Raw genomic sequence first — 26,293 nt, forward strand, 5'->3', positions numbered from 1 at the left:
TGATGTTATTTTATTTATTCATTAGTTCAAGATGGAGTCTTGCTTCATATACTCCAGTAAAGTCATGCTACATATATTCTTTTGTTTCTTTTAACATTGCTGATGAGGTTCATTAATGGTGATGTGTGTAGTTGTATTTTATTCATTTTTCCTCTTGTAAACTATTCAGTATTGTTATTTTTTATGAGACAGAGTTTTGCTCTTGTTGCCCAGGATGTAGTGCAGGGGTACGATCTCGGCTCACTGCAACCTCCACCTCCCAGGTTCAAGTGATTCTCTTGCCTTTGCCTCGTGAGTAGCTGGGACTACAGGCATGCACCACCATACCTGGCTAATTTTTTGTATTTTTTAGTAGAGATGGGGTTTCTCTATGTTGATCAGCCTGGTCTTGAACTTCCAATCTCAAATGATCTACCCTCCTCGGCCTCCCAAAGTGCTAGGATTACAGGCATGAGCTACCGTGCCTGGACATTATTCAGTATTATTTATTGATCTATTAATGTACATTGGGGTTATGCCTAGTTTGTTATTACTGTGAAAACTTTTCACCTTAAACATTCATTTGAATTTCATATCCTCAGATAAGCATTTTTGTTTTTTTGATACAGAGTTTCTATCTGTCACCCAGGCTGGAGTGCAGTGGCGTGATCTCAGCTTACTACAACCTCCGCTTCCCGGGTTCAAGTGATTCTCTCTCGTCAGCTTTCTAACTAGCTGGAATTACAGGCAGCTGCCGTCACACCCAGCTAATTTTTGCATTTTTAGTAGAGTTGGGGTTTTGCCATGTTGGTCAGGCTGGTCTCAGACTCGCAACCTCAGGTGATCTGCCTGCCTCCCAAAGTGTTGAGATTACAGGTGTGAGCCACTGCACTTGGCCCAGATAAGGATTTTCCCAGAATATTATATCCAATAATAGAATTTTTGATGCTAAACTCTTTTTGGAAGAGGTTAAATCAGTTTACTTTCTTATTAGCAATGATCTATGAAAGAGCATCTCAGTGTGGTTTTAATTTACATTTTCTTGGTGACCAATGAGGTTGAATATTTCCCCTCTTACGTTTATAGGTTATTTGGGCTTTTGGGAAATTTGTTTAATGTCTATTTTTTTATTGGGTTCATATTCCTTATATATTCATTCTCATACTGTAACTTATACAAGTTGTTTATTTGATCTTTTTTTATTCATCTGTTTAACATTCTTCATTGGATTTCTTATTCTTTTGCATGAAGAACAATGTCTTAATTTGACCCACTAGGATCTGTTATAGCCAGCATCTCCAGTACCATTCTGCCCCTGTTCTCTGCTTATTGAATTCCATAAATGCTTAAGGTTTCTCATGACTTTGCATATAGTCTTTCTTTCCTTGTCTAGCTACTTTTCTGTTTTACCTTGTCTCTGTTAAAATATCACCCCCCTGGGCCTTGGTGGCTCATGTATTCCCAGCACTTTGGGAGACCAAGGTCAGGTGTGGGGGAATCACTTGAGCTCAGAAGTTTGAGACCAGCCTGGGCAACATGGTGAGATCTTGTCTCTACAAAAAATGAAAAAATTAGCTGGGTGTGTTGGCATGCATCTGTACTCCCAGCTACTCTGGTGGCTGAGATAGGAGGATCATTTGAGCTCCAGAGGTCAATGCTGCAGTGAACCATGATTACACTACTGCATTCCAGCCTGGGTGGCAGAATGGGACCCTTATCTCAAAAGAAAAAAACAAAATCACCCTTTTGACTTTATCTGCCTCAAATTAACATACTTTATCCTCTATATTTGTTTCTGAAAATAAAATAATTCTTATCAGAAGATAACAGAGGAAGAAGAGAACTGTCAATATGTTCATTTCTGCCAGGGAATTCTAAAATGCATTATACAGAGTAATGAACAAGGATAAAAGTTGCTCAACTTCAACAGGAGTGAATGATTTGCTGGTGTCATAATATTAGCCTCATTAATGATATCCCTCACTGCTCTTTATAATTGTGTTTTCTGTTTGGATGAAGGGTGATGATAAGGAAAATACAGTGATATTGGGCTGTTACTGAGGGGGAGGGTATGTGGATTTTAATCATGGCCTTGCAGCTACCTAGACTGTGTGTTTGACTAAATGAGTGAAGGCCAAATTGCTGTAACAGACTAAAAATGAATAATGGTCCAAACACAATAGACATTTGTTTCTCACTCATGGAATGGTGAAGTTGGATGGCCCACTTTGGTAGGTGATTCTCTTTCAAGTGGTTTCTTCCATCTTGTGGCTTTGTCATCCTCTATTCCACTGTCACTAGTGGAAGAGGAAAGAGAAGGTTTAAGTGGCGCACCAACTTTCTTAAAAGCCCTGACCTGGAGTAGCACAGGTCATTTCCACTCAACATTCCACTGGAAAGAACTCACTACATGGCCACTTCTAATTGCACAGGAAATTGGGGTATGTATCTGCTAAGTATCCAGCCATAATCCTGTAACTGTAGAAGAAAAAATTAGTCTGTACCCTAGTGACCTTGGTATAGTCATTATATTTCTGTAGGTCTCAATTTCTAAGATAAGATAAGGGATCTATACTCAGGAAATTTATCACACACATACCCTTCTTCCTTAGTGATTAAATTTAAAAGGCACAAACAAAGTGTTTCCATCGTTTTTTTTATTCACCTTGTTCCAATTCAATTTTGAAGAATTATGAGATGCTAAAGGTAGTTTTAATCATTGTCTTCTTTCTATCACACCCATGCTCTTCACAGCTCTGTGGCTTTTTATTCAGGCCTAGGTACAAACTGCATCATGGCCTTATCTATTAGCAAATGGAAGCTTATAATGTGAGATGAAATAATTCTGAAGTTTTAGCTGTAGGCAAATGTATTAATATGATACTTAGTTGCTTTTGAAATATTAAATTAATAACTTTTTAATCTTTGAAAACTCATTTTCTAAATAATGTGTTTAAATATTCTATATTTTCTCTGGAATACAAGAATTTTAAATATATTTAAAAATATCTAATTACAAAGTTGGCTAGAGCCTGCATCAGTTTATTCATAAATTTGGACTGTGTTAGCGATTTAGTGCAAGGAAATCGTCTTGATGGTTTTGTAACCAAAAAAAAAAAGTTGTTTTTTAAAACTTAATTTTTTTTGAGACAGTATCTCGTTTTTTCACCCAGGCCAGAGTACAGTGGCACAAACATGGCTCTCTGTAGCCTCGACTGCCTGGTGTCAAGCGATCTTTTACCTAAGCCTCCTGAGTAGCTGGGACCCTAGGTGTACCTCCCCTCACCTGATTAAAAACTTTTTTGGGGCTGGGCACGGTGGCTCACACCTGTAATCCAGCACTTTGGGAGGCCAAGGTGTGAGGATCACCTGAGGTCAGGAGTTTGAGACCAGCCTGGCCAACATTGTGAAACCCTGTCTCTACTAAAAATACAAAACAATTAGCTGGGTGTGGTGCCGAGTGCCTATAATCCCGGCTGCTCAGACGGCTAAGGCAAGAGAGTTGCTTGAACCTGGGAGTCAGAAATTACAGTGAGCACTCCAGCCTCGGCGACAGAGTCGGACTCTGTCTCAGAAAAAGTGCTAAGATTGCAGCTATGGGCTACCACACCAAGCCAGAGGTTTCTTTTTTTTTTTTTTTTTTTTGAGGTAAGGTCTCGCTGTGTCACCCAAGCTGGAGTGCAGTGACATGATCTTGGCTTACTGCAGCCTGGACCTACTGGGCTGGAGCAGTTCTCCCACCTCAACATCCTGAGTAGCTGGGACTACGGGTGAACACCACTGTGCCTGGCTAATTTTGTTTATTTTTTGTAGAGATGAGATCTCACTGTGTTGCCTAGGTTGGTCTCGAGTTCCTGGGCTGATGTGATTCTCCTGCCTTGGACTCCCAAAGTGCTGGGATTATAGGCATAAGCCCAGAAGTTTCATTTTTATGTAAAGACATAATTTTTAGTTGGAGCGTGGTAGGTCATGCTTATAAACTTTGGGAAGCTGAGTTGGGAGGATTAATTGAGGCCAGGAGTTTTAGACCAGGCTGGGCAACATAGTGAGACCCTGTCCCTACAAAAACAAACAAACCGAGAAACAAAGAACAATAAAATTAGTTGGGTGAGGTGGTCTATGCTTGTAGTCTCAGCTGCTTAGGAGGCTGAGACAGGATGGCTTGATCCCAGGAGGTAGAGGCTATAGTGAGCTATGATGGCACCACTGTATTCCAGCCTACATGGCAAGAAAGAGTGAGTAGCTGGGACTCCACGCAAACACCACTATGCCTGATGGTGTTCCCAAGGGAATCCTTAAAAAAAAAAAAAGGTCAGGTGAGGTGTCTCATGCCTGTAATCCTAGCACTTTGACAGGTGGATCATGAGGTCACGAGTTTGAGACCAGCCTGATCAACATGGTGGTTGAAACCCTGTCTCTACTAAAAATGCAAAAATTAGTTGGCCGTGTTGGCATGCATGTGTAATCTCAGCTACCTGGGAGGTGGAGGCAAGAGAATTACTTGAACCTGGCAAGCAGAGTTATTTATATATTAGAAGAAAATATTTCTCATAAGAAATGCCCTTGGGCCAGGTGTGGTGGCTCACAACTGTAATCCCAGCACTTTGGGAGGCTGAAACAGGAGGATTGCTTGAGCCTGGGGCTTCGACAGCCTGGGCAACAAAGCAAGGCACTGTCTGTATTTAAAAATAAAAATTTAAAAAAACTGGCCAGTTGCGGTGATGCATGCCTGTAATCCCAGCACTTTGGGAGGCTGAATCAGATATATTACTTGAGTTCAGGGGTTCAAGACCAGCCTGGGCAACGTGGCAAAACCCCATCTCTACCAAAAATACAAAAAATTAGCCAGGTATAGTGGCATGGACCTGTAGTCTCAACTACTCGGGAGGCCTGATGTGGGAGGATTGCTGGAGCCCAGGAGGTGGATGTTACAGTGAGCCAAGATCATGCCACTGTTCTCCATCCTGGGTGACAGAGTGACAGCCTGTCTCAAAAAAGAAAAAAAAGAAATGACCTAGAGTAAGATACAGATTTAGGAAAGTGTGTGTTGGTATTTTTTTTTTTGGCAGTAGAGGGGTGCTGAATACAGAAAACTTTATTGATAGTGTACAACCAAGTGGGGATTTCTAGGCTTATCCTATTTTTCAGGGTGTCTGGCATGGAAACTGTGTCTAGGAGGGGAGATTCTCAGTGTGGTGGTGGGGGACTGAGTGGGGCAGGAACTGCACAGCAGCTAAGGGCCTCTCTTTTACTCTCGTGCTCTCTCACTAGCGATGGTCCAGGAGGCCATGCGGACCATAAGGTCTACCACCCTATTGCTGTAGCCAAATTCATTGTCATACCAGGAAATGAGCTTGACAGAGTGGTCACTGAGAGCAATACCAGCTCCAACATTGAAGGCGGGAAAATGTTGGTATCATTGTTATCACTGGCAGAGACAACCTCTGGTACTCAGAGTAGCCCAGGATGCTTTTGAGGGGGCCCTCCCACACCTGCTTCACCACCTTCCTGATGTCGTTGTATTTGGCGGGTCTCTCCACATGGCAAGTCAGGTCCATGATGGACACATTGGTGGTTGCGGCATAGAAGGCTATGCCAGTGAGTTTCCTGCTCAGCTTGGAGATGACTTTGCCCACAGCCTTGGCAGCACCAGTAGGTACAGGAGCAATGTTCTGGAAAGTCCCGTGGCCATCGCACCACAGTTTCCCAAAGGGACCATCACTGGTCTTCTGGATATCAGTAATAGCGTGGACATGGTCATGATTCCTCTCATGATGCCAAAGTTGTCATGGGTGATCTCGGCCAGTGGTGTTAAACAGTTGGTGGTGTAGAAGGTTTGCTGGTCATTGCGAGGTTGTTTTTTGTACTTTTCATGGTTCATGCCCATCACAAACTTGGAGACATCAGCAGAGTGGGGAGAGATGATGACTCTTTTGGTTCTTCCTTTTAAATGAGCCCCAGCTTTCTACAAGGTAATGAAAATGCCAGTGGTCTGTACAATACAATCATGTTGGCATCACTCCATTTGATTTTGGTGGAAACTTGCTCCTGAAAAATGGTTGTGATATTTTCATTGATGACAGGCCTGCCGTTCTCTACCTTGACTGTGCCATGGAACTCGCCATGGGTGGAATCATACTGGAACATATAGTCCATTTAGTTGAGGTCAGTGGAGGGGTCATTGATGGAGATAGTATCTACTTTGCCAGAGTTAAAATCAGCCCTGGTGACTAGCTGCCCAGTAAGGCCAAATCAATTTATCTGGCCTTCACTTTCATTGTGATGTCTCAGTGTTGTGACGGGGGTTACATGAGAAGATGTGGCTGTTGAATGGGAGAACAAAGTGTAATTTTTTTCAAGAAAAAAATGAATTATTCACGGTAGTAATTGCATAATTGGTTTTCATTCTGATAGGTCATACTGCAATGATATATTACTGTAACAAACCATTTCAAACCTTAGTGGTATATCATTTTATTATGCTCTGGTTCTACAGTCTGGAATTTGGATGGGACACAGCAGAGTCAGGTTGTCTTTGGCCCATATTGTCTGGGCCTCAGGTGGTGAAACATGACATCTGAGGGATGGAGTCATTGAAGGCTTCTTCACTGAGAAATTTGGCTATTGGTCCTAGCAGTCAGCTGGAGTTTATCAAAACACCTACCCTTAGTCTCTCCCATGCGTGTCCTGAGCTGCTTCACAGCTTGGTGGCTACCTTCTAAGAATAAGCATCTCACAAGCAGGTGTCTTAAGAGAGCAAAATGGAAGCTGCAGCTTCTTAAACCTGTGAATTAGTAGAGTATTACCTCTGCTGTATTCTAATATATGTCAAGCAGTCACTGAAGCCATAATCAAGAGAGGGATCATGCACCTCACCTCTCTATGGAAGGAGTGTAAAAAAATTTTTGCGGCCATGTTTCAAGATGATCCCAGGTCATGACAGTAGTGTTGTTTATCATGTAATCATAATTTTTTTATTTTAGCTAGTTTCCTTTTTTTTGTTTGTTTGTTTGTTTTTAGATGGAGTCTTGCTTTGTTGCCCAGGCTGGAGTGCAGTGGCGCAATCTTGGCTCACTGCATCCTCCACTCCCAGGTTCAAGCGATTCTCCTGCCCCAGCATCCCAAGTAGCTGGGATTACAGGCTTGTGCCACCACACCTGGCTAATTTTTGTATTTTCAGTAGAGATGGGTTTCACTATGTTGGCCATGCTGGTCTTGAACTCCTGACCTCAGGTGATTGACCAACTCGGCCTCCCAAAGTGCTGGGATTGCAGATGTGAACTACTGCACCAGGCCTGAGCTAATTTTTAATACTCTGTTAGATCATTTAGATTCTTTTTTTTTTTTTTTTTTTGAGGCGGGGGTTCTCACTCTGTCACCAAGGTTGGAGTACAGTAGCACCATCTCGATTCACTGCAATGTCTGCCTCTCAGGCTCAAGTGATCTTCCCACCTCACCCTCCCGAGTAACTGGGACCACAGGTCCATGCCACTATGCCTTGCGTGTTTTTGGTAAAGATAGGGTTTCACCATGTTGCCCAGGCTGTTTTTTTAAAATTTTTTTTTAAGACAGGGTCTCGCTCTGTTGCCTAGGCTAGAGTGCAGTGCCACAATTACAGCTCACGGCAATGTCTGCCCCCTAGGCTCAGGTGATTCTCCCACCTCAGACTCCTGAGTAGCTGGTACTACAGGTGTGTGCTACCACATCCAGATAATTTTTGTATTTTTTGTAGAGGCAGGGTTTTGCCAAGTTGCCCAGGCTGGTTTCAAACTCCTGGCCTCAAGTAATCCTCCTGCCTCGGCCTCTCATAGTTCTGGGATTTATAGGCATGAGCCACCACTCCCAGCCTTAAATACTTAAAGCTTTCTTTCATGCTAATGTTTTATCCCAAACATTTTTAATCCTTTGAGAGTATTCCTATAGTTTCCAGAAGAAAAAAGTCTGGGTTAGTTTTAGTAGCTGCATTCAGTCAGGAAACATTTTAAATTATTAACTGTTATTACTAATGGTATGAAATACTAATGTCATTTTTCAGGTGGTTTTTTTTTTTTTTGAGACAGAGTTTCGCTCTTGTCGCCCAGGCTAGAGTGCAATGGTGTGATCTCCGTTCACTGCACCCTCTGCCTCCTGGGTTCAAGTGATTTACCTGCCACCTCACCCAATACAATAATTTTTGTATTTTTGGTAGAGATGGGGTTTCGCCATGTTGGCCAAGCTGGTCTCGAACTCCTGGCCTTAAGTGATCCACCCTCCTCGGCCTCCCAAGGTGGTGGGATTAAAAGCATGAGCCACTGCACCAGGCCAGTTTTTTATTTTCTTTATCAAAAATTCATTTGTGAGAGTAAGCAATGTGGGTGTCATGAATAAGATGAAAACCCTACTCCCCAACAAAGTAGCATTTGAAATGTCGTATTAAGAATTAAGAAGAGAGTGAAAATACATATTTTTTTAATTTAAAAGAATGCCATATTTGAGGTTTTCGAACTAAATATAATTTATTAACTTATAGGGTAATGTTACAAGTTAAATACAGGACAGTATTCAGAAGCTGTCCTGTTAATGTATAACAGATAAAGATATCAGATCTTTTGGGATCTTAGACATGGTAACATGTGATTAATGATTATATTGCAAACAATTTAACTCCCAATACTCATCACACTGTGCACAGGTCATAGACTGGGCAGTGAGGCAAGAGGGGTTTCATGACAGCAACATTGTGGTGCTGCCTTAACTTTTTAGGTGACATGTCCTGATCCCCAGACACTGCAGTGCCACACTCTTAAAGAGTTCAGAGTTCAGGCAGGTACTCTGTATTTCCTTTTTCCAGTATTCCATCCTCATCCCTTCTGATTGAGACTCTGGGAGGTCTAGGTAAAAAAACACTGCAACCAATCAGATAGCAGACATGGCTCCAACTAGTACTTATTAAATATTTATTTACTTGAAATTCAGTTGTTTCCCCACTTTGTCCCTCTGCAGTTTTCTTTCTTTCCTCTTTTTGATCAAGGCCTAGCACTGAGATGACATTATCAGCCTGCCTCTCTGGACTCTCTGTATCCTCTAGAGAGAATAGGCAGTTAAAGAAGACTTGGCACCAAGGACAGATACTTCAGTTTTTCTTAGTTTTTTTTCCCCCTCATCTTACTGTCAGAGGTGAGGGAGAAGTGAAAGCTATACACAGAAGCATTTTGCCATTCATGGGTGGCTAGCTTAGGATGAAAATTGGTCTCCAAGGAAAAGGTTTAAAACAGACAAACAAATGATAAGTACTTGCCAGACCAAACTTAAACCAGCGTGCAAAGGAGTAATCCTGAAATGACTTGGGAGAAATGCCAGCCTTTATTGGATGTTCTTTTAATTTTTACATATTATGACTTATTTTCAAAATGACAGTAGACAGAAATAACTAAAAGGTTCAGAGTCCGGAATAGTGCTTTTTCTACAGCTGTAAGCTATTTAAAATTCTTCTCATGTTACTGTTTGCTATCCAGATGGCTTTCTGGCACTGGTTCAGTTCCTAGATGTGAAAGCTGTTGGTTAGTTACTCACCAGCACCACCACACACTTGTACAGTTTGGCTCATGACTCACTCTCATTGCAGTTACATGTGGGTACTCTGCTATACAAACGGTCATTCCTGATTGTCATGATGGTACTTGTAAACAAGTACCGGAATTGATTGGTTACCATTTCTGAAAGGAAGATTTGTTGACATTCAAAAGCACCCACCCCAGTTAGTCTGTTGGACCCATCTCTACTCTTTGGAGTGAGAAACAGAAGCAGTCATCTAGACAATGAAACTTTTGTCTAAAATATATACTTGGATGATATGTGCAAAAGTGTATCCAGTGAGCCACAATTATTTGGATATTTGCTTTACTCTCATACTGTTACCTAAAGTGATTAAAAAACAAAACAAAACCCAAAAAACCCACCTCTTAAAAAAGAAGTCAGAGGTTTGGGAGGAGGTTTGGGAGAGGGTTGCTATCTGAAAGAGACAAACAAGGAGTCTCCTGAAATGCTGACAATGTATCCAACCTGGATAGTGGCTTGCTTTGCAGGAGATACTTGCTTTCTAAAAATTCATTAACTGTACAGTTATATGTTGGGTACTTTTGTTTATGCATTATTAGCAAAAATAAAAAAAACAGAACTTGTTCTCCTATAATGCTCCTATAATATAGGAAAATTCTCTTAGTTGTATCTTCAAAGGCTAGAGAAGGTCTCTATATTATGTAGTAGATATTGGTAGTAAGTCTTTGTTCTGTTAATTTTATCTCTTTGTCCTATTAATTTTATCTATTTAGGGAAATAATCATTTTTACCTTAAAACATGGTTATTGTCAAACAATGATTAAAATAGCTTAACAATTAATGACACTTCCCATGTCCCAAATACTGTTCACTTGAATGGGTTTCAGCAAGGGGTAGAGAAGGTGAGGAGAGAAGACAGTGGGGATGAAATATATTTGTCTTGGAAACATATATATCCATTTGGAGTAACTTATCTCTTGCTGACATCAGGGGTAAACATGATTGAACATTTAGATTAGAAAAGAGGAAGGTAGACTAAAAACTAGAAATCTGAAGAGTTAAAGAGGCTAGCTGTATATTTTGGAATAATAGAGTGATATGACTTATTTTTTATTAATTTTTTTTAATCAGCTCTTTTAGTTTGATGAAATACCAATAATGTCCTCTCTCCCCATTGAAGTACCAGTGTTATGGATTATATATCTAAATTCATATTAGGTAAATTTATACTTTTTTTTTCTTTGACAGTATCTCACTCTGCCACCCAGGCTGGCGTGATCTTGACTCACTACAACCTCTACCTCCTAGGTTCAAGTGATTCTTCTCCTACCTTAGGCTTCCAAGTAGGTGGGTGCCTGATAACATGCCTAATTATTTTTTTTATTTTTAGTGGAGACAGGGTTTCATCACGTTGGCCAGGCTGGTCTTGAACTCCTGCCCTCAAGCGATCTGCACCTCAGCCCCCGCAAAGTGCTGGGATTACAGGTGTGGGCCACCACACCTGGCCTGTGTTTAGAAATACTAATAAGCACATATATTAAGAATAAAAGCCAGGCCTGAATCTCAGCACTTTGGGAGGCCAAGGCGGGTGGATCTCTTGAAGTTAGGAGTTCGAGACCAGCCTTGCCAACATGGCAAAACTCCATCTCTGTTAGCGAGGTGTGGTGGCAGGCACCTGTAGTCCCAGACACTTGGGAGGCTGAGGCAGGAGAATCACTTGCAACTGGGAGGTGGAGGTTGTAGTGAGCCAAGATCATGCCACACCACTTTCCAGCCTGGGTAACAGAACAAGACTCCAACTCAAAAACAAAACAAACAAAGAAAACCCCAAAATGAATAAATAGCCAGGTCCTTTGGCTAATGCTTGTAATCCGAACACTTTGGAAGGCCAAGGTGGGAGGATTGCTTGAGCTCAGGAGTTCAAGACCAGCCTGGGTAATATGTAGTGGAACCTTGTCTTTAGTATTTAAAAAAAAAAAAAAAAATCAGAAGAATGAGCTGAGTGTGGTGGTGGTGTGTGCTTGTAGTCCTAGCTACTTAGGAAGCTGAGGTGGGAGAATTGCTGGAGCCTGGGAGGTCAAGGCTGCAGTAAGCTATGATCGTACCACTGCATTCCAGCCTGGGAAACAGAGTAAGACCCTGTCTTATACATATATACATAAAATTAAAAAAAATAGAGAATAAATTGCCAAATTCTAACCTAAGTCCTTCCTTTGGACCCACTCAAAGTGTCTGGAATAATAGAACTTTAAAGGAGTATGTAAACTGTATGCCATCATTAAAGGGACACCGAATAAAAGAAACATCTATTTTATAATTAGTTTTGAACTGTATGAATGTCTTTCCCTCCACCCTTAATTGCTGTGCATTAGGTTGTACTTGCAGTTTTTTTCCTTTAACTTTAAACACAATTCTAATTTTAATGTGTATACTACTTTATATTTGGATTTTTTCGTGTTATTTATAAACGTTTCCACATACACTTGATAAACTTGAATTTAAATGATTGTACCAAGTGGATGCCATCAGGTAGGTCAGTTATACTATCTTAATTTTGCATATCCATGTGTTTTGCTTTATACTTGAAACTTTTTCTGTATTCAGGTTTGTAAATAGATACATTCTAGAACTGGAATTACCAAGTGAGCAGGTATAAACTTTTTCAAGGCTCAGTGCCTTTTGCAATTTTTCTTTGTTTTTTTTTTGTTTTTCGTGATTGGGTCTTGCTCTATTGCCTGTGCTAGAGTGCGGTGCTGCAAACAGGGCTCATTGTAGCCTCCACCTTCTGTGCTTAAGAGAAGGAGATCCTTTACCTCAGCCTCTTGAGTAGCTGGTACCGCAGGCGTGTGCCACCACACACAGCTAATTTTAAAATTTTTTGTAGAGACAGGGTCTCACTATGTTGCCCAGGCTGGTGTCAATGTTTTGTGAAAGCAGTTAGAATACCACCTTTGATTTGAGAGAATAAATTTAAATGTATTTTATTATAAATGATATGGTATATAATGTTTTAGTCATTTTTTTTTTTTTTTGCTGCAGAGTCTAACTGTTTCCTGGGTTGGAGTGCAGTGGCGTGATCTGAACTCACTGCAACCTCTGCCTCCTGCCTCCTGGGTTTAAACGATTTTCCTGCCTCAGCCTCCTGAGTAGCTGGGATTTCAGGTGCCCACCACTACATCCCATCCAGTTTTTTGTATTTTTTGTAGAGATGGGGTTTCACCATGTTGGCCAGGCTGGTCTCGAACTCCTGACCTCGTGATTCACCCGCCTTACTCTCCCAAAGTGCCGGGATTACAGGCATGAGCCACTGTGCCTGACCAGCAATTCTTTAACAATTTGTGGAATTACTTTAGAAATAACTCTTACATAGAATTATAGCAAGTCAGATGAAATAATCACCTTTAGAAAATAAAGTTCTATACTGTTCGGTTTTCAAGTGCCCAGTATGATGCATACTTAACCATAAACACATCAACAGTTGGGGCTGATTTGTTGTCTTTGAGCAATGTCGGGGGTAGGGATCAAAGCCCAGATGAATCAAGATCCCATGCCTTAAGTTGCCTCTGAATGAAACCTAAAGTTGTGATAGCAAATATAGTATTTAAAGTAGTAATGTGGCTGGGCGCAGTGGCTCATGCCTGCAATCTCAGCACTTTGAGAGGCTGAGGTGGGTGGATCACGAGGTCAGGAGTTCAGGACTAGCCTGGCCGCGATGATGAAACCCTGTCTCTACTAAAAATACAAAAATCAGCCTGGTATGGTGGTGGGCACCTGTAATCTCAGCTACTCGGGAGGCTGCGGCAGAGAATTTCTTCAACCTAAGGAGGCAAAGGTTGCAGTGAGCTGAGATTGCGCCATTGCACTCCAGCCTGGTGATAGAGCGAGACTCCGTCTCAAAAAAAAAAAAAAAAAAAAAAAAAGAAGTAATTTTTTTTCTTTTATATTAAAAAAAAAATCTCTTTGAGTATCTCCTATGATTTTCTAAATTCGTTTTTGGTTGAATTTATTCACCTATAAAACAAATTTATGTTGTTTTCTGCTTATCACTAAAGAAGTAAAGTCCAGTGGTTCTGCTGGCACATTGCTGGGGAGGCTGAGAATTTTTAAACTCTTTCCTCTTTCTGCCAGTGAACAATCAACAGAGGATATGTGTTATAATTACAATTCAAGAGTTAGTTGAACTAATTGTCACTGCTTAAGTTCCTGTGCCCTCTGATAGCTTTCTTGAAAAGTTTTCATGGTTTAAAAACTCTGCTTGTCTTCAGCCTTGATCTCTTGCTTTGATGCTTAAACAGAAGGATAATATAAGACTGAGGATCTTGCCAGGCAAGGTAGGCCTGTGAAGGATATTTTCTTTAAAGACAAAAAGAAAAAGGGGAAAAAGTATGCTAATTGCTTGGGGAAAAAAAAATCTGACTTTTGGGCCTCACTCTGTCTCTGTGTATTCCTAGATAATTTACTTAAACCCTCTTAGCTTTAGTTTTCTTATCTTTAAAATGGGTAGGGTCTGTAACTGCTAAGATACCTCCAACTTGAAACTCCAATTCAATTCTCTCAGACTGAACTGTTTGTGTGGTCCTATAAAATACGAGTGACTAAGAGAGAAACCAGAATACATTTTATTTTCAACTTAGTGGCAATAATTTAATTTTCTTCAAAATATATCTACAAAGGATATATTGGTTACCAATCAGCTTGTTACCTCATTTTTTAAAGTAGTACGTTAGTTTTAAGTCTGACAAAGCACGTGCTATTTTAATTGCAGTACAGTGCATCTTGTGAGTATGCCTTCTTCCTCAATTCTTTTCTTTAGTTGTGCACAAAGCTCTGAAGAGTTAAATGTCATCTTGTGGTTTTAGTTTGACTATCCCATCAGTAAATTTGTTACTAAAAAGATACTGAAAACTAAGAGCTAGTTATACTGGGCTTAGATTCCTCTGATTAGTAAGGGTCTCGTTTTCTTTACTTAGAGCTTCTTTACCCTTCAAGAATTAGCCCAAAACAACATAGCCACATATAGGAAACATCATTGGTTGGCAGGTAGAAATGTATACTGTTATGTTCATTACTTTTAAAAACAGACTACAATTATATCTGGATAAATTATGGAGATTCTGTTGCTATTTGAGAAATAGTAGTGATGGCAGCGGTGAACCGTCTACAGTGGCTGCTGCCATCACCCCAGCTGCAGCAAGGAGGTGTGGCGGGAGTTGCATGTTCTTTGGAGCTGGCAGGAGCTGGGGAACAAGTGGGAGCCCCAACCCTTCCAGGTTGGTGGGGTGGGAGCTTCCCAGGTGCAGCAGCAGCCACCCAAACTGTGGCTGCAGACCCAGGCCTCTTGCTTCATGGAGCAGGCAGGAGCACACCTCTTGCCCCCCGACTCTAGCCCCTTCTCTCCCATGGCAATGCAGCTGCCCAACCCAGGCATCCCTACACTCCTGAGGGGCCCAAGAGGGCCTGCCTTGTCCTTGGAGACTTGGAAATGCCTGCTCCCACCGTCTCGCTTTTCTCTGCTGTGGGCACTCACTCCGACCTTGGAGCAGAGTCGGGGCCAAGCCCAGGTGCCATCACAGCCCGGCCAGGTGTGCACATGCTTGGGGTAGTGTTGATATGCCAGTCCCCTGCCATCTTGGCCCCTTCCAGATTTTGGGCATCAATGAGCACTGGAGGGAAGCTGAAGGGAGACTGAGGGCAGCTTGGCACTGACCTGTAGGTGGTGCCCACAGCCTGGGCACCATGAATGGCAGCAGGAGGCAGACAGGTTCCTGGGTGGAAGGGGTTGGGTCCCTAAAGAGGCTCCACCTTCAGGCCAGGGAGGATCTGAAGGCTGGGGGCCAGGCTGCCAGTCCCATGGACTATAGTGAGAACTTGTGGTGCCTTTTCTGGGCCCTCTCATGGTTGCCTATGGGCCAGTTGGCATACCTTCCTCCCCTCTGAGGCCCAGAAAAGCCCCAGGCTCAGCCAGAGCTGAGCAGACATCAGGACGATCAGCTTCAGAGAGGAGCCACCCACTCCAGGGCCATCTCTGAGCTGTTTTCACTCAATAAAGCTCCTTTTTGTCTTGCTCACGCTCCACTTGCCTGTGTACCTCATTCTTCTGGGGGCAGGACAAGAACTTGGGACCTGCCGAGTGAGGCTAAAAGAGCTGTAATACAAACAGGGCTGAAACATGCCCTTTGTTTTTCACATTGCAGGCAAAGAGAAGCAGAGAAGAGCTGTGGCCCTTTGAGGAGCTCAGACCTGGGAGCTCCCTGAGCCAAGACTATGACTCCCTTTTTGAGGCCCCTGGATTCCTGGCATCTCCAAGCTTCTAGGTGTCACCATGTCCCCCCAGTGCCAGTTGTGGAAGCTGCTCTCCAGCTATAGCCTCGTGGAGAACTGGTGCCTATACTGGCACCTGGAGCTGCCCGCCCCACTGAAGAAGCTGGCATGTCTGTGCAGTGGCTGGACCCCACGCTTGCTCACACACCCATAACTGCTCCACACAGTCTCCCTTGTCAGACATGGGATCCAGTCCCATAGTGTGAGTCAAATGTAGCCTGCTAGGCCAAGTGAGTGGAATGAGCCCAGCAGGCCCTGTCAAAACTAAGGCAAAGGCATCACTGGCCACAGAGGTTTCTGGCCAGAAAAACAACACCCCAAAGATCCTGAAACAGTAGGAATTGTTTTAGAGCAGTGGTAATGAAAGTGGACTGTGTGAAGCCCCCATAAGACACTTGAAATTTGTTGGGTTATAATTTTGTTCTTGTTGGCACAGTGATTGAGGGCAGTGCTGCTGTTAGATAATGGATAGTTAGATAGCCTACAGTGCACTGGACAGTTTTGTACAACAAAAAAAGTGTCTTATATGAGCATGATTTTTACATTGTCTACAGATAGTCACGTATTTGAAAAGCCTGTTATTTTAATTTTTTGTTTGTTTGTTTGTTTGATACAGACTCTTTCTCTGTCACCCAGGCTATAGTGTAGTGGTGCAATCTCGGCTCACTGCAACCTCTGCCTCCTGGGCTCAAGCAATTCTCCTGCCTCAGCTTTTTAAGTAGCTGGGATTATAGATGCGTGCCACCATGCCTGGCTAATTGTTGTATTTTTAGTAGAGATTGGGTTTCACCATGTTGGCCAGGCTGGTGTTGAACTCCTGACCTTCAGGTGATCCTCGCACCTTGGCCTCCCAGCGTGCTGGGATTATAGGTGTGAGCCACTACACCCAGCTGAAAAGCCTGTTTGTTAATTATCTGGCATTACCTGCCAACATAATACAAAGTATGTTTTACATTATTTTAATATATTGATTTTTTTATTTTGGAAAAATTATGGCACCAGTGGCAGTGGCATTTGTAGTATTTAATCATCAGTGTAACACATCTGGATCAGTCTACATTTGCAGATTTGTCATTTCCATGGTGAGTCTGTGTATATGCAAGCATCTGACTACTTCATCAAGTAGTAGTGTGGTCATATCTAAGCATTCATATACTGAGATTTATATTATTATCTTTATTTCTTCTTAATATTACAGTTAGAATGTTATATGGATTTAATTTTAAATTAAGCATATATATATTGCATTAATAATTTCATTTCAGATTACTAATGTATTTATAAAATATTTATTTAAAAAGGGAATACTGGGTTGGGCACGGTGGCTCACATCTGTAATCCCAGCACCTTTGGGAGGCTGAGGTGGATGGGATCACCTGAGGTCAGGAGTTTGAGACCAGCCTGGCCAACATGGTGAAACTCCAACTCTACTAAAAATACAAAAAATTAGCCCAGCGTGGTGGCAGGTGCCTGTAGTCACATCTGCTCAAGAGACTGAGGTAGGAGAATTACTGAACCCAGGAGGCAGAGGTTGCAGTGAGCCGAGATCGCACCATTGCACTCCAGCCTGGGCGTCAAGAGTGAAACTCCATCTCACAAAAAAAAAAAGAAAGAAAAGGGAATACTGAGTATGCCAGAATGGAAAACCATTCTTCTGAAGAATATTTAGCTTAATACTGTATATCTCCCTAGATTGTTTACAAAGTCTGACAGCCACTTTAACTCAGTTATTAGTAAATTGCTAATGACAATATCAAGGTAGATAGGTGTAACTTTGCAGTATTCCCTTTGATGATTTACTCCTGGTTGGGAAAAACATTTCTAGGTCTTTAAACACAGTAATGCTGCTTTACAGTCATCTTCAATGTCTTGCTGAATAATTAGAATATTTCTGAGTCAATTGATACTTTAAATGTGAGAGTTTTGTCCTTGAAATTGTAGGTAGGGGAATTGATTTTGGAGATTGGTGTGATGTTTCTGTGTAAGCGAGGAAGGATTTTTAAGCATGGGCAACTGTACAACTAAAGGATAAAACTTCTCTTTATGATGCACCTAAAGGTGGCAGAAGGAAGACACTTAGCCTTTGCAGTGCTTTTTGCCATTAAAAAAATTTTAAGGCATTTTAATTGTGAAATATAGCACAGATATAGAAAAGTGCATAAAACATAAATGTATAGCTTAGTGAATTATTCTGAAATGAGTTTTTGTATTTTCTTTATATTAAAAATAATTTTTAGACTGAGTGCAGTGGCTCATACCTGTAATCCCAGCACTTTGGGAGGCTGAGGCAGGTGGATCACGAAGTCAGGAGTTCAAGACCAGCCTGGCCAAGATGGTGAAACCTGTCTCTACTAAAAATAGAAAAAATAGCCAGGCATGGTGGTAGGCATCTGTACAGCTACTCAGGAGGCTAAGGCGGAAGAATTGCTTGAACCGGGGAGGCTGAGATTACAGTGAGCTGAGATTGTGCCACTGCACTCCAGCCTGGATGACAGAGTGAGACTCCATCTAAAAAAAAAAAAAATTGTAATTTTATGGTTATCCCTTTGACATCATGGGAGTTCCTCAGCCTATCTAAATTTGAGAGAGGGTGCCATATCCTCTCTTGAAAACTTAGCAGTTTTATAGTCAAATATTAGTTAAAAATGTGTGTCATTGTCAGAAACACCTGTAATGTTCCTGGGATTACAACACAGTGAGGGTGCCATATTTAAGTTATAGGTGACACCTATTTTGTGTTCCTGTTCACATGACAGGAGTTTAAATATTGGAGACATGGTAGCATTAGGCTAAGCGTGATCCATGCAATATAATTTTGTATGTTTGTTAATATTTTTTACTTTATTTTTTTTTAAGAGAAGATACATGGGCTACCTGAAGTATAGGTTGAGATTTTGTAAAACCACATGTGAATAGATTTGAATATCTGAGTTAAATCATTTCAACTTTCTTTCTTTCTCCATCCCCCGGACCCCGCCCCATCTCACTCTTCCTTCTGTCTCACTCTGTTGCCCAGGCTGGAGTGCAGTGGCTTGATCATAGCTCATATAGCAGCCTCAACCTCCTGGGCTCAAGTGATCCTCCTGCCTTAGCCTCCCTAGTAGCTGGGACCACAGGTGCATGCCACTACTCTTGGCTAATTTTTTATTTTTTTAATTATTTTTTTTGAGACAGAGTCTTGCTCTGTTGCCAGGCGCCAGGTGCCAGGCTGGAGTGCAGTGGCGCGATCTTGGCTAATTGCAACCTTCACCTTCTGGGTTCAAGCAATTCTCCTGCCTCAGCCTCCCTGGTAGCTGGGATTGCAGGTGCCCGCCACCACATCTGGCTATTTTTTTTTTTTTTTTTTTTTTTTTTTGTATTTTTAGTAGAGACAAGGTTTTACTGTGTTGCCCAGGCTGGCCTTGGACTCCTGGGCTCAAGCAGTTTCACTTGCGTGGGCCTCCGGAAATGCTGAGATTATAGACTGAGTCACCACACTTGGCCCCACAGAGTATAGTCTTTCTTTATAAGTTAATACAGCATGTTTTCATTCAGCAAATACTTATTGAATGCCTGTTACTTGCAAGATTGAGAAGCTCACCAAATCTTCAAAGCCTGCTCTGAAGTGATTTGCTTAATTTTAGGACTAGTGCCTTAATAACGCCTGTAGTGACTGTAGTTTTGTTCGTGTTTATGGAAGTTTATTGGTTTAAGAGTTCCTTAGTATAGAGACCTTTCCATATACTGTGATGAAAAACAGTAATTTAAAAAGCATGTTGATAATGCCTGAATCCTCTGATCAGTTGTAGTACGGCTAAAAGTGAGACCACCAGACATTCTGTATCTCTTCAAGGAATTTACAATGAATTCATATTTAAATTTCCCAGATTATTTCAAAGATAGTTTTTTGTTGTTGTTGTTGTGGTTGTTTTGAGACAGATTTTTGCTCTTGTCACCCAGGCTGGAGTACAATGGCGCAATCCCCACTGCTGCAATCTCCACTTCCTGGGTTCAAGCGATTCTCCTGACTCAGCCTCCTGAGTAGATGGGATTACAGGCATGCGCCACCATGCCTGGCTAAATTTTTGTATTTTTAGTAGAGACAGGGTTTCACCATGTCAGTCAGGCTGGTCTCAAACTCCTGACCTTAGGTGATTCACCTACCTCAGCCTCCCAAAGTGCTGGGATTACAGCTATGAGCCACCATGCCAGGGCCCAAACATGGTTTTTTTATAGTTGATTTGTTCCAACTAACATTGGATTTGGCTGTGTCTCCTAAGTGTTTTTTAAATTCTTTAACAGTCTTTCTACCATCTTCTTCCTCCTTTTCTTGTTACTGATAATCTGGAGAAACCATATCATTTGTTTTATTGAAGATGCCACATTCTCTACTTGGCTGTCTGCTTCCTTAAAGTATTTAATGTCTTTCTCTGTTTCCTGTAAAGTGGCACATAGATCAGATCTAAAGGCTTGATTAGATTTAAGTTTGTTTTGTGTCAGTAGTAAGTAGTGACTATTGCATTTCATGAGGAGACACGTAATGTCTGATAGTTCCACTTTTAGCGATGCTAAGATAGATCAGGATTCATGTAGTGTCAATAAGACAGACACACTGTAAAGTTCCTTCTCCTTTCACCTCTTTATTATTTATGTCTTTAGCATCCATTAGTGATCATTGCGTAGATCTATTAGTTCATTAGCAGTTTTAAAATTGTGATTTTCTAATTTGTTATTCATTTTGCATTTATTAGCTAAAGAAGTTCTAAAAATTATTTTTTATTTTTATATTTTTATTGTTTTATATTTTAAGATCGGGTCTCACTTGTTGTCCAGGCTGGAGTGCAGTAGTACTATTTTAGTTCACTGCAGCCTTGGATTCTTGGGCTCAAGTGATTCTGCTGCCTCAGTCTCCTGTGCCACCACACCTGGCCAATTTTTTTGTGTTTTTTATAGAGAAGAAGTCTTGTTTGTTGCCCAGGCTGGTCTCAAATTCCTGGACTCAAGCAATTCACCCACTTCAGCCTCCCAAAGTGATAGTATTACAGCCATGGGCCATTGTGCCTGGCCTCCTGTTTCTTTTGATATGACACTTTCATTTATTGCATAATTGTTAAATGAACGTTAGTTTATTTAACTTCAGTGTTCATGTTCTTCCAACTATTATTGTTGTATCTTCTTGAAGGAAGCCCTTAAGGAATAGGTAAGACTTAAATGGCACTATTAAAGGGTGCATTTGTTGAGACAGGGTTTTGATATAAGGAGTTTATTCCTCATGTAAACAAAGGTCTAGCAGTAGGAAGGCAGAAGGCACTTTGATACCAGTCCTGGGCTGTGGAGTGATGGGAGAGCAGGAAAAATAGTCCAGAGAAATAGCACAAGGGGCCTTGCTATCTGTGTTGAGGGGTTTGGTGTTTTTAATGCTTAGGGGAGGGGCTGTGAGGTTGATAGAAAATTGTTTTTGTTGAGAGAGGGCCCTCTTGATTGTCATTTTCATTGGAATTTGCAGAGGAAAACTCGGCCTAAGAAGCTAATACTTTCTAAATAAAGTTTGGAGAAAATCACCTGTTGAGTGGTGGTCAGCTAAATTTCTTGGGACCCTGTAATTCTTAAGCCTACAGTTCATTTAGATGTCATATACTTATCATGAATTTGAATCAGTGTGGGGTATGTGTGTTTATTATGTATATATATAAATTAGAAGAATTTTGTTTCCTTTAGTTGCTGGTATGGATTGGGTGGTGTACATATATATAATTTGTGAAGTGATAAAAGTGTATTTAAATAATTTATTCCTGGTGACTTACTCTTGGTTTTTTAAATATCACATTATTTAATTTGCCTCCTGTTACATTATTGGCTATATTAAAATCTAAGGACTAACTGTAGATTAGTGGTCTTTATCATATCTTGGTATAAAATTCGGCTAATGGTTGTTTTGCTGTGTTTTACTTATTGATTTCTAGTGCCCCGTGGTTATGAATGTGCTTCAGTTTCATAATGCCTCCTGCTATGGCAGACATCCTTGACATCTGGGCAGTGGATTCACAGATAGCATCTGATGGCACCATACCTGTGGATTTCCTTTTGCCCACTGGGATTTATATCCAGTTGGAGGTACCTCGGGAAGCTACCATTTCTTATATTAAGCAGGTATGTTAATAGGTATTATTTCTATGTGTTTAGCTTACTATGTCACTTAGGGGGAAATGTGATTCTATAGTAGAAAATGTTAGTATAAATTATATGTGATAATGATACTAATGAAGTGATAGTAATTAAGAAAAAATAGCTCATGTTAGCTAGTTTGAAATGTTTGTTTGGGTTATTAAAACTGTCGAGAAGATTCCCTCCCTCCCTCCCTCCCTTCCTCTTTTCTTTCCTTTTTTTTTTTTTTTTTTTTTTTTGTCTAAGAGATGGGATCTTGTTATGTTGCCCATACTTGGCTCAGACTCCTGGCTGGATTCAAATGATCCTCCCACCTCAGCCTCCCAAGTAGCTGAGATGACAAGGCACATGCCATATTGTGTGTGTGTGTGCACGCGTGCACACACATATGTATTTAATATCCATCCTAATGGTTGTGAAGTAGTATCTCATTGTGGTTTGTTGTTGTTGTTGTTTTGTTTGTTTGTTTGAGACGGAGTTTCGCTCTTGTTACCCAGGCTGGAGTGCAATGGCGCAACCTTGGCTCACCACAACCTCCGCCTCCTCGGTTCAGGCAATTCTCCTGCCTCAGCCTCCTGAGTAGCTGGGATTACAGGCACGTACTACCATGCCCAGCTAATTTTTTGTATTTTTAGTAGAGACGGGGTTTCACCATGTTGACCAGGATGGTCTCGATCTCTTGACCTCGTGATCCACCCGCCTCGGCCTCCCAAAGTGCTGGGATTACAGGCGTGAGCCACCGCGCCCGGCCATTGTTTTTTTTTTTCTGAGGCAGAATTTTTCTTGTGTTGCCCAGGCTGGAGTGCAATGGCACGATCTTGGCTCACCTCTGCCTCCTGGGTTCAAGCAATTCTCCTGCTTCAGCCTCCCAGATAGCTGGGATCACAGGCATGCACCACCACGCCCGGCTAATACTGTATTTTTAGTAGAGACAGGGTTTCTCAATGTTGGGTCAGGCTGGTCTTGAACTCCAGACCTCAGATGATCCACCTGCCTCGGCCTCCCAAAGTGCTGGGATTACAGGCGTGAGCCACTGTGTCCAGCCTCTCTCATTATGGTTTTTATGTGTATTTCCCTCATGACTAATGATGTTGAGCATCTTTTTATGTGCTTAGGTCATTTATATCTTTTTTTGGAGAATTCCTGTTTCTAGACCTGTACTGACTTTTAAACTTTGTTTTCTGTTATTGAGTTGTTGGAGTTCTTTATATGTTCTGAATATTAATATCTTGTCATATTTATGATTTGCAAATATTACCTCCCATTTTGTGGGTTGCCTTTTCATTCTCTTCATAATGTCTTTTGCTGTACAGAAGTTTTAAATTTTGGTTTAAAGTTCAGTTTACCTTTTTTTCTTAATTTTCTTTTAGTATTTTGAGCCTTCAGAATGAACAGTTTGCCTGTTTGTATTATTATTATTGTTGCTTGTACTTTCTCCTGTATGTTTTATGTAACTGAATCTGAGCTGAGGGTTGGCCACAATTTTTACTACATGTCTGTTGTTTTCAGCTCTTAGCTTTTGTACTGGTTGTTAATCCCTCTTTGTGTTTGTGTGGTGAATGTCTTTTACATTATCTTATCCAGGAGACATGGTAAGAGATGTTGAGAGATTGATTATGATCATTCTGACAGGACAGTGTTAGTAATGATAACCCTGATAAAAGAATGCAGGACAAAAATAATTTAAATATTGTATGGAGATCTGGATACATATTTTAAATTTAAATTTTTTTTGATCAGAAGTGATTTCTGCTTACAGAAATGTTAAATATGAAAGTTATCTTTGAGTCTTGTCATGGATAATTTTTTAGTAATTTTATTTTTAATACAGTTTTTGTGCACTATGCCATTATATTACCCTATAAACATGGGATAATACCATATATACTCTTATTATTTGCTATTTTAAGAAAAAATATTTTGTATGGTTTTCCATTTCAGGATTAATTTCTATTTTTTATAATCTTCTGAGTGTATTTCTATTACTTATTTTCACAGTTCTATAATATTCTGTAATTCATTTAACCAGTCCTTTATTACTGAACATTTGATTTGTCCATGGTTTTTAATTTTTACAAACAGTGCTGCAGTGAACATCTTTATATCTTTGTACACTTGAACAAGTGTTTTCATTTTAGAAAATGTCTTACTATTTTTTTCTCATAGATGTTATGGAAGCAAGTTCACAATTACCCAATGTTCAACCTCCTTATGGAAATTGACTCCTATATGTTTGCATGTGTGAATCAGACTGCTGTATATGAGGAGCTTGAAGATGAAACACGAAGACTCTGTGATGTCAGACCTTTTCTTCCAGTTCTCAAATTAGTGACAAGAAGTTGTGATCCAGGGGAAAAATTAGACTCAAAAATTGGAGTCCTTATAGGAAAAGGTAATATTAAAAATTCTTAGTATGAATTCTTAATATAACTATTTTTATGTGTATAAACATGTAGTAAGTTATATTTAAGGCATTGCTTTTCAAAGTGTGGTCCATGGACCACTGCTGATTGGTAAATTGTTGCCAGTTTGCGATAAGGTAAGTATAGAAATTAAGAGTAAATGTTTAGAAACTCTTCTAGCAATATATCGCCATAGCATCCAAAGGTTTGTGTTTAGTATATGTTTTTTTTCCCCCCTCTTTTTAAAAAATATTTAAAAAATTTTTGTTTAAGTCTCTTGTCTAATGTTTTGTTTTGTTTTTTATTGAGACAAAGTCTATCACCCAGGCTGGAGTGCAGTGGCGCGATCTCAGCTCACTGCAACCTCTGCCTCCCAGGTTCAAGCAATTGTTTTCCCTTAGTCTCCTGAGTAGCTGGAATTACAGGCATACGCCACCACGCCTGGCTAATTTTTGTATTTTTAGTAGAAACAGGGTTTCACCATGTTGGTCAGGCTGGTCTTGAACCCCTGACCTCGTGATCTGCCCGACTTGGCCTCCCAAAGTTCTGGGATTATAGGCGTGAGCCACTGCACCTGGCCCATGTTTTTGTTTTCTAATGATTTATTTATTTATTTAATTTTTAAAAATAGAGGCAGGGTCTCGCTATGTTTTCCATGCTCGTCTCAAACTCCTGGGCTCAAGTGATCCTCCTACCTTTGCCTCCCAAAGTGCTGACCTATCTAAACCTGTGGTATACTTTAAGTAAGGGAAATATCTAGATTTTAGGATTTTTTTTTTTTCTGAGACAGAGTCTCACTTTGTTGCCTAGGGTAGAGTGTAGTAGTGCGATCTTGGCTCACTGCAACCTCTGTCTCCTGAGTTCAAGTGATTCTCATGCCTGAGCCTCTTGGGTAGCTGAGATTACAGGATTACATCGCCACACCCAGCTAATTTTTGTACTTTTTGTAGAGATGGGGTTTTGCCATGTTGGCTAAGCTGGTCTCGTACTCCTGACCTCAAGCAGTCTGCCCGCCTCAGCCTCCCCAAGTGCTGGGATTACAGGTGTGAGCCACCATGCCCAGCCTAGTCTGTAGGATTTTAACACCCTCTTTAGTATGCATAAATTGTTCACTCAATACTTTTTTAATAGGAAAACTATTTGACTGTAAATTTTTTTTTTTTTTTTTTTTTTGAGACAGCGTCTCACTCTTGTTACCCAGGCTGGAGTGCAATGGCGCGACCTCGGCTCACTGCGACCTCGGCTCACCGCAACCTCCGCCTCCTGGGTTCAGGCAATTCTCCTGCCTCAGCCTCCTGAGTAGCTGGGATTACAGGCACACGCCACCGTGCCCAGCTAATTTTTTTTGCATTTTTAGTAGAGACGGGGTTTCACCATGTTGACCAGGATGGTCTCGATTTCTTGACCTCGTGATCCACCTGCCTTGGCTTCCCAAAGTGCTGGGATTACAGGCTTGAGCCACCGCACCCAGCCTTGACTGTAAATTTTACGGTAGTCTTTTTTTAATCTTTTTTTTTCCCTGTACCTGTACATTCAAGAAGTTTTTTACAGTAGTCTTAGGGAAAATTTAAGTTTTACTATCAGATTCTCTTACAAGAAGGTATGTAGGGTATTTAGGTTTTTTTTGTTTTTTTTTTTTTATGATGGGGTTTCACCATATTGGCCACGCTGGTCTTGAACTCCTGTTCTCAGGTGATCCACCCACCTCGGTTTCCCAAAGTGCTAGGATTATAGGCATGAGCCACCTCGCCCGGCTTAACTAGTTTTAAAATTAAATTACTTAGCCTAAAGTCTTATTTTTGCAGAATTTCTATTTTTAAGAGATCTTTATGGTGGTTCCCAAATTTAGACTGTATCAAATTTAGGCTTAAAATGAATATGCTCAGAGATTGGGATGCAGTGAGTCCAGA

The 26,293-nt window shown here is 41.0% G+C and overlaps 1 protein-coding gene across 26 annotated transcripts in view; it reads left to right on the forward strand.

The window, feature by feature from the left end:
• The window catches only part of PIK3CB (phosphatidylinositol-4,5-bisphosphate 3-kinase catalytic subunit beta), a 165,884-nt gene that overhangs the window by 44,209 nt on the left and 95,382 nt on the right, over positions 1 to 26,293 (forward strand). For 21 of the 26 annotated variants that reach the window (XM_078354111.1, XM_054246992.2, XM_035278411.3 and 18 more), the window contains 2 exons: positions 21,780 to 21,966; positions 24,148 to 24,373. In XM_078354111.1, the coding sequence (XP_078210237.1) occupies positions 21,796 to 21,966; positions 24,148 to 24,373 (397 nt within the window). In that variant the 5' untranslated portion in view covers positions 21,780 to 21,795. Of the gene's footprint in view, positions 1 to 10,764; positions 10,864 to 15,710; positions 16,920 to 21,779; positions 21,967 to 24,147; positions 24,374 to 26,293 lie in introns of all 26 variants that reach the window. The other 5 variants (XM_078354109.1, XM_078354114.1, XM_078354121.1 and 2 more) reach the window with 2 other exon arrangements.

Source organism: Callithrix jacchus, chromosome 17 (genome assembly GCF_049354715.1).
Source record: "Callithrix jacchus isolate 240 chromosome 17, calJac240_pri, whole genome shotgun sequence".
Classification (NCBI taxonomy): Eukaryota; Metazoa; Chordata; class Mammalia; order Primates; family Cebidae; genus Callithrix; species Callithrix jacchus.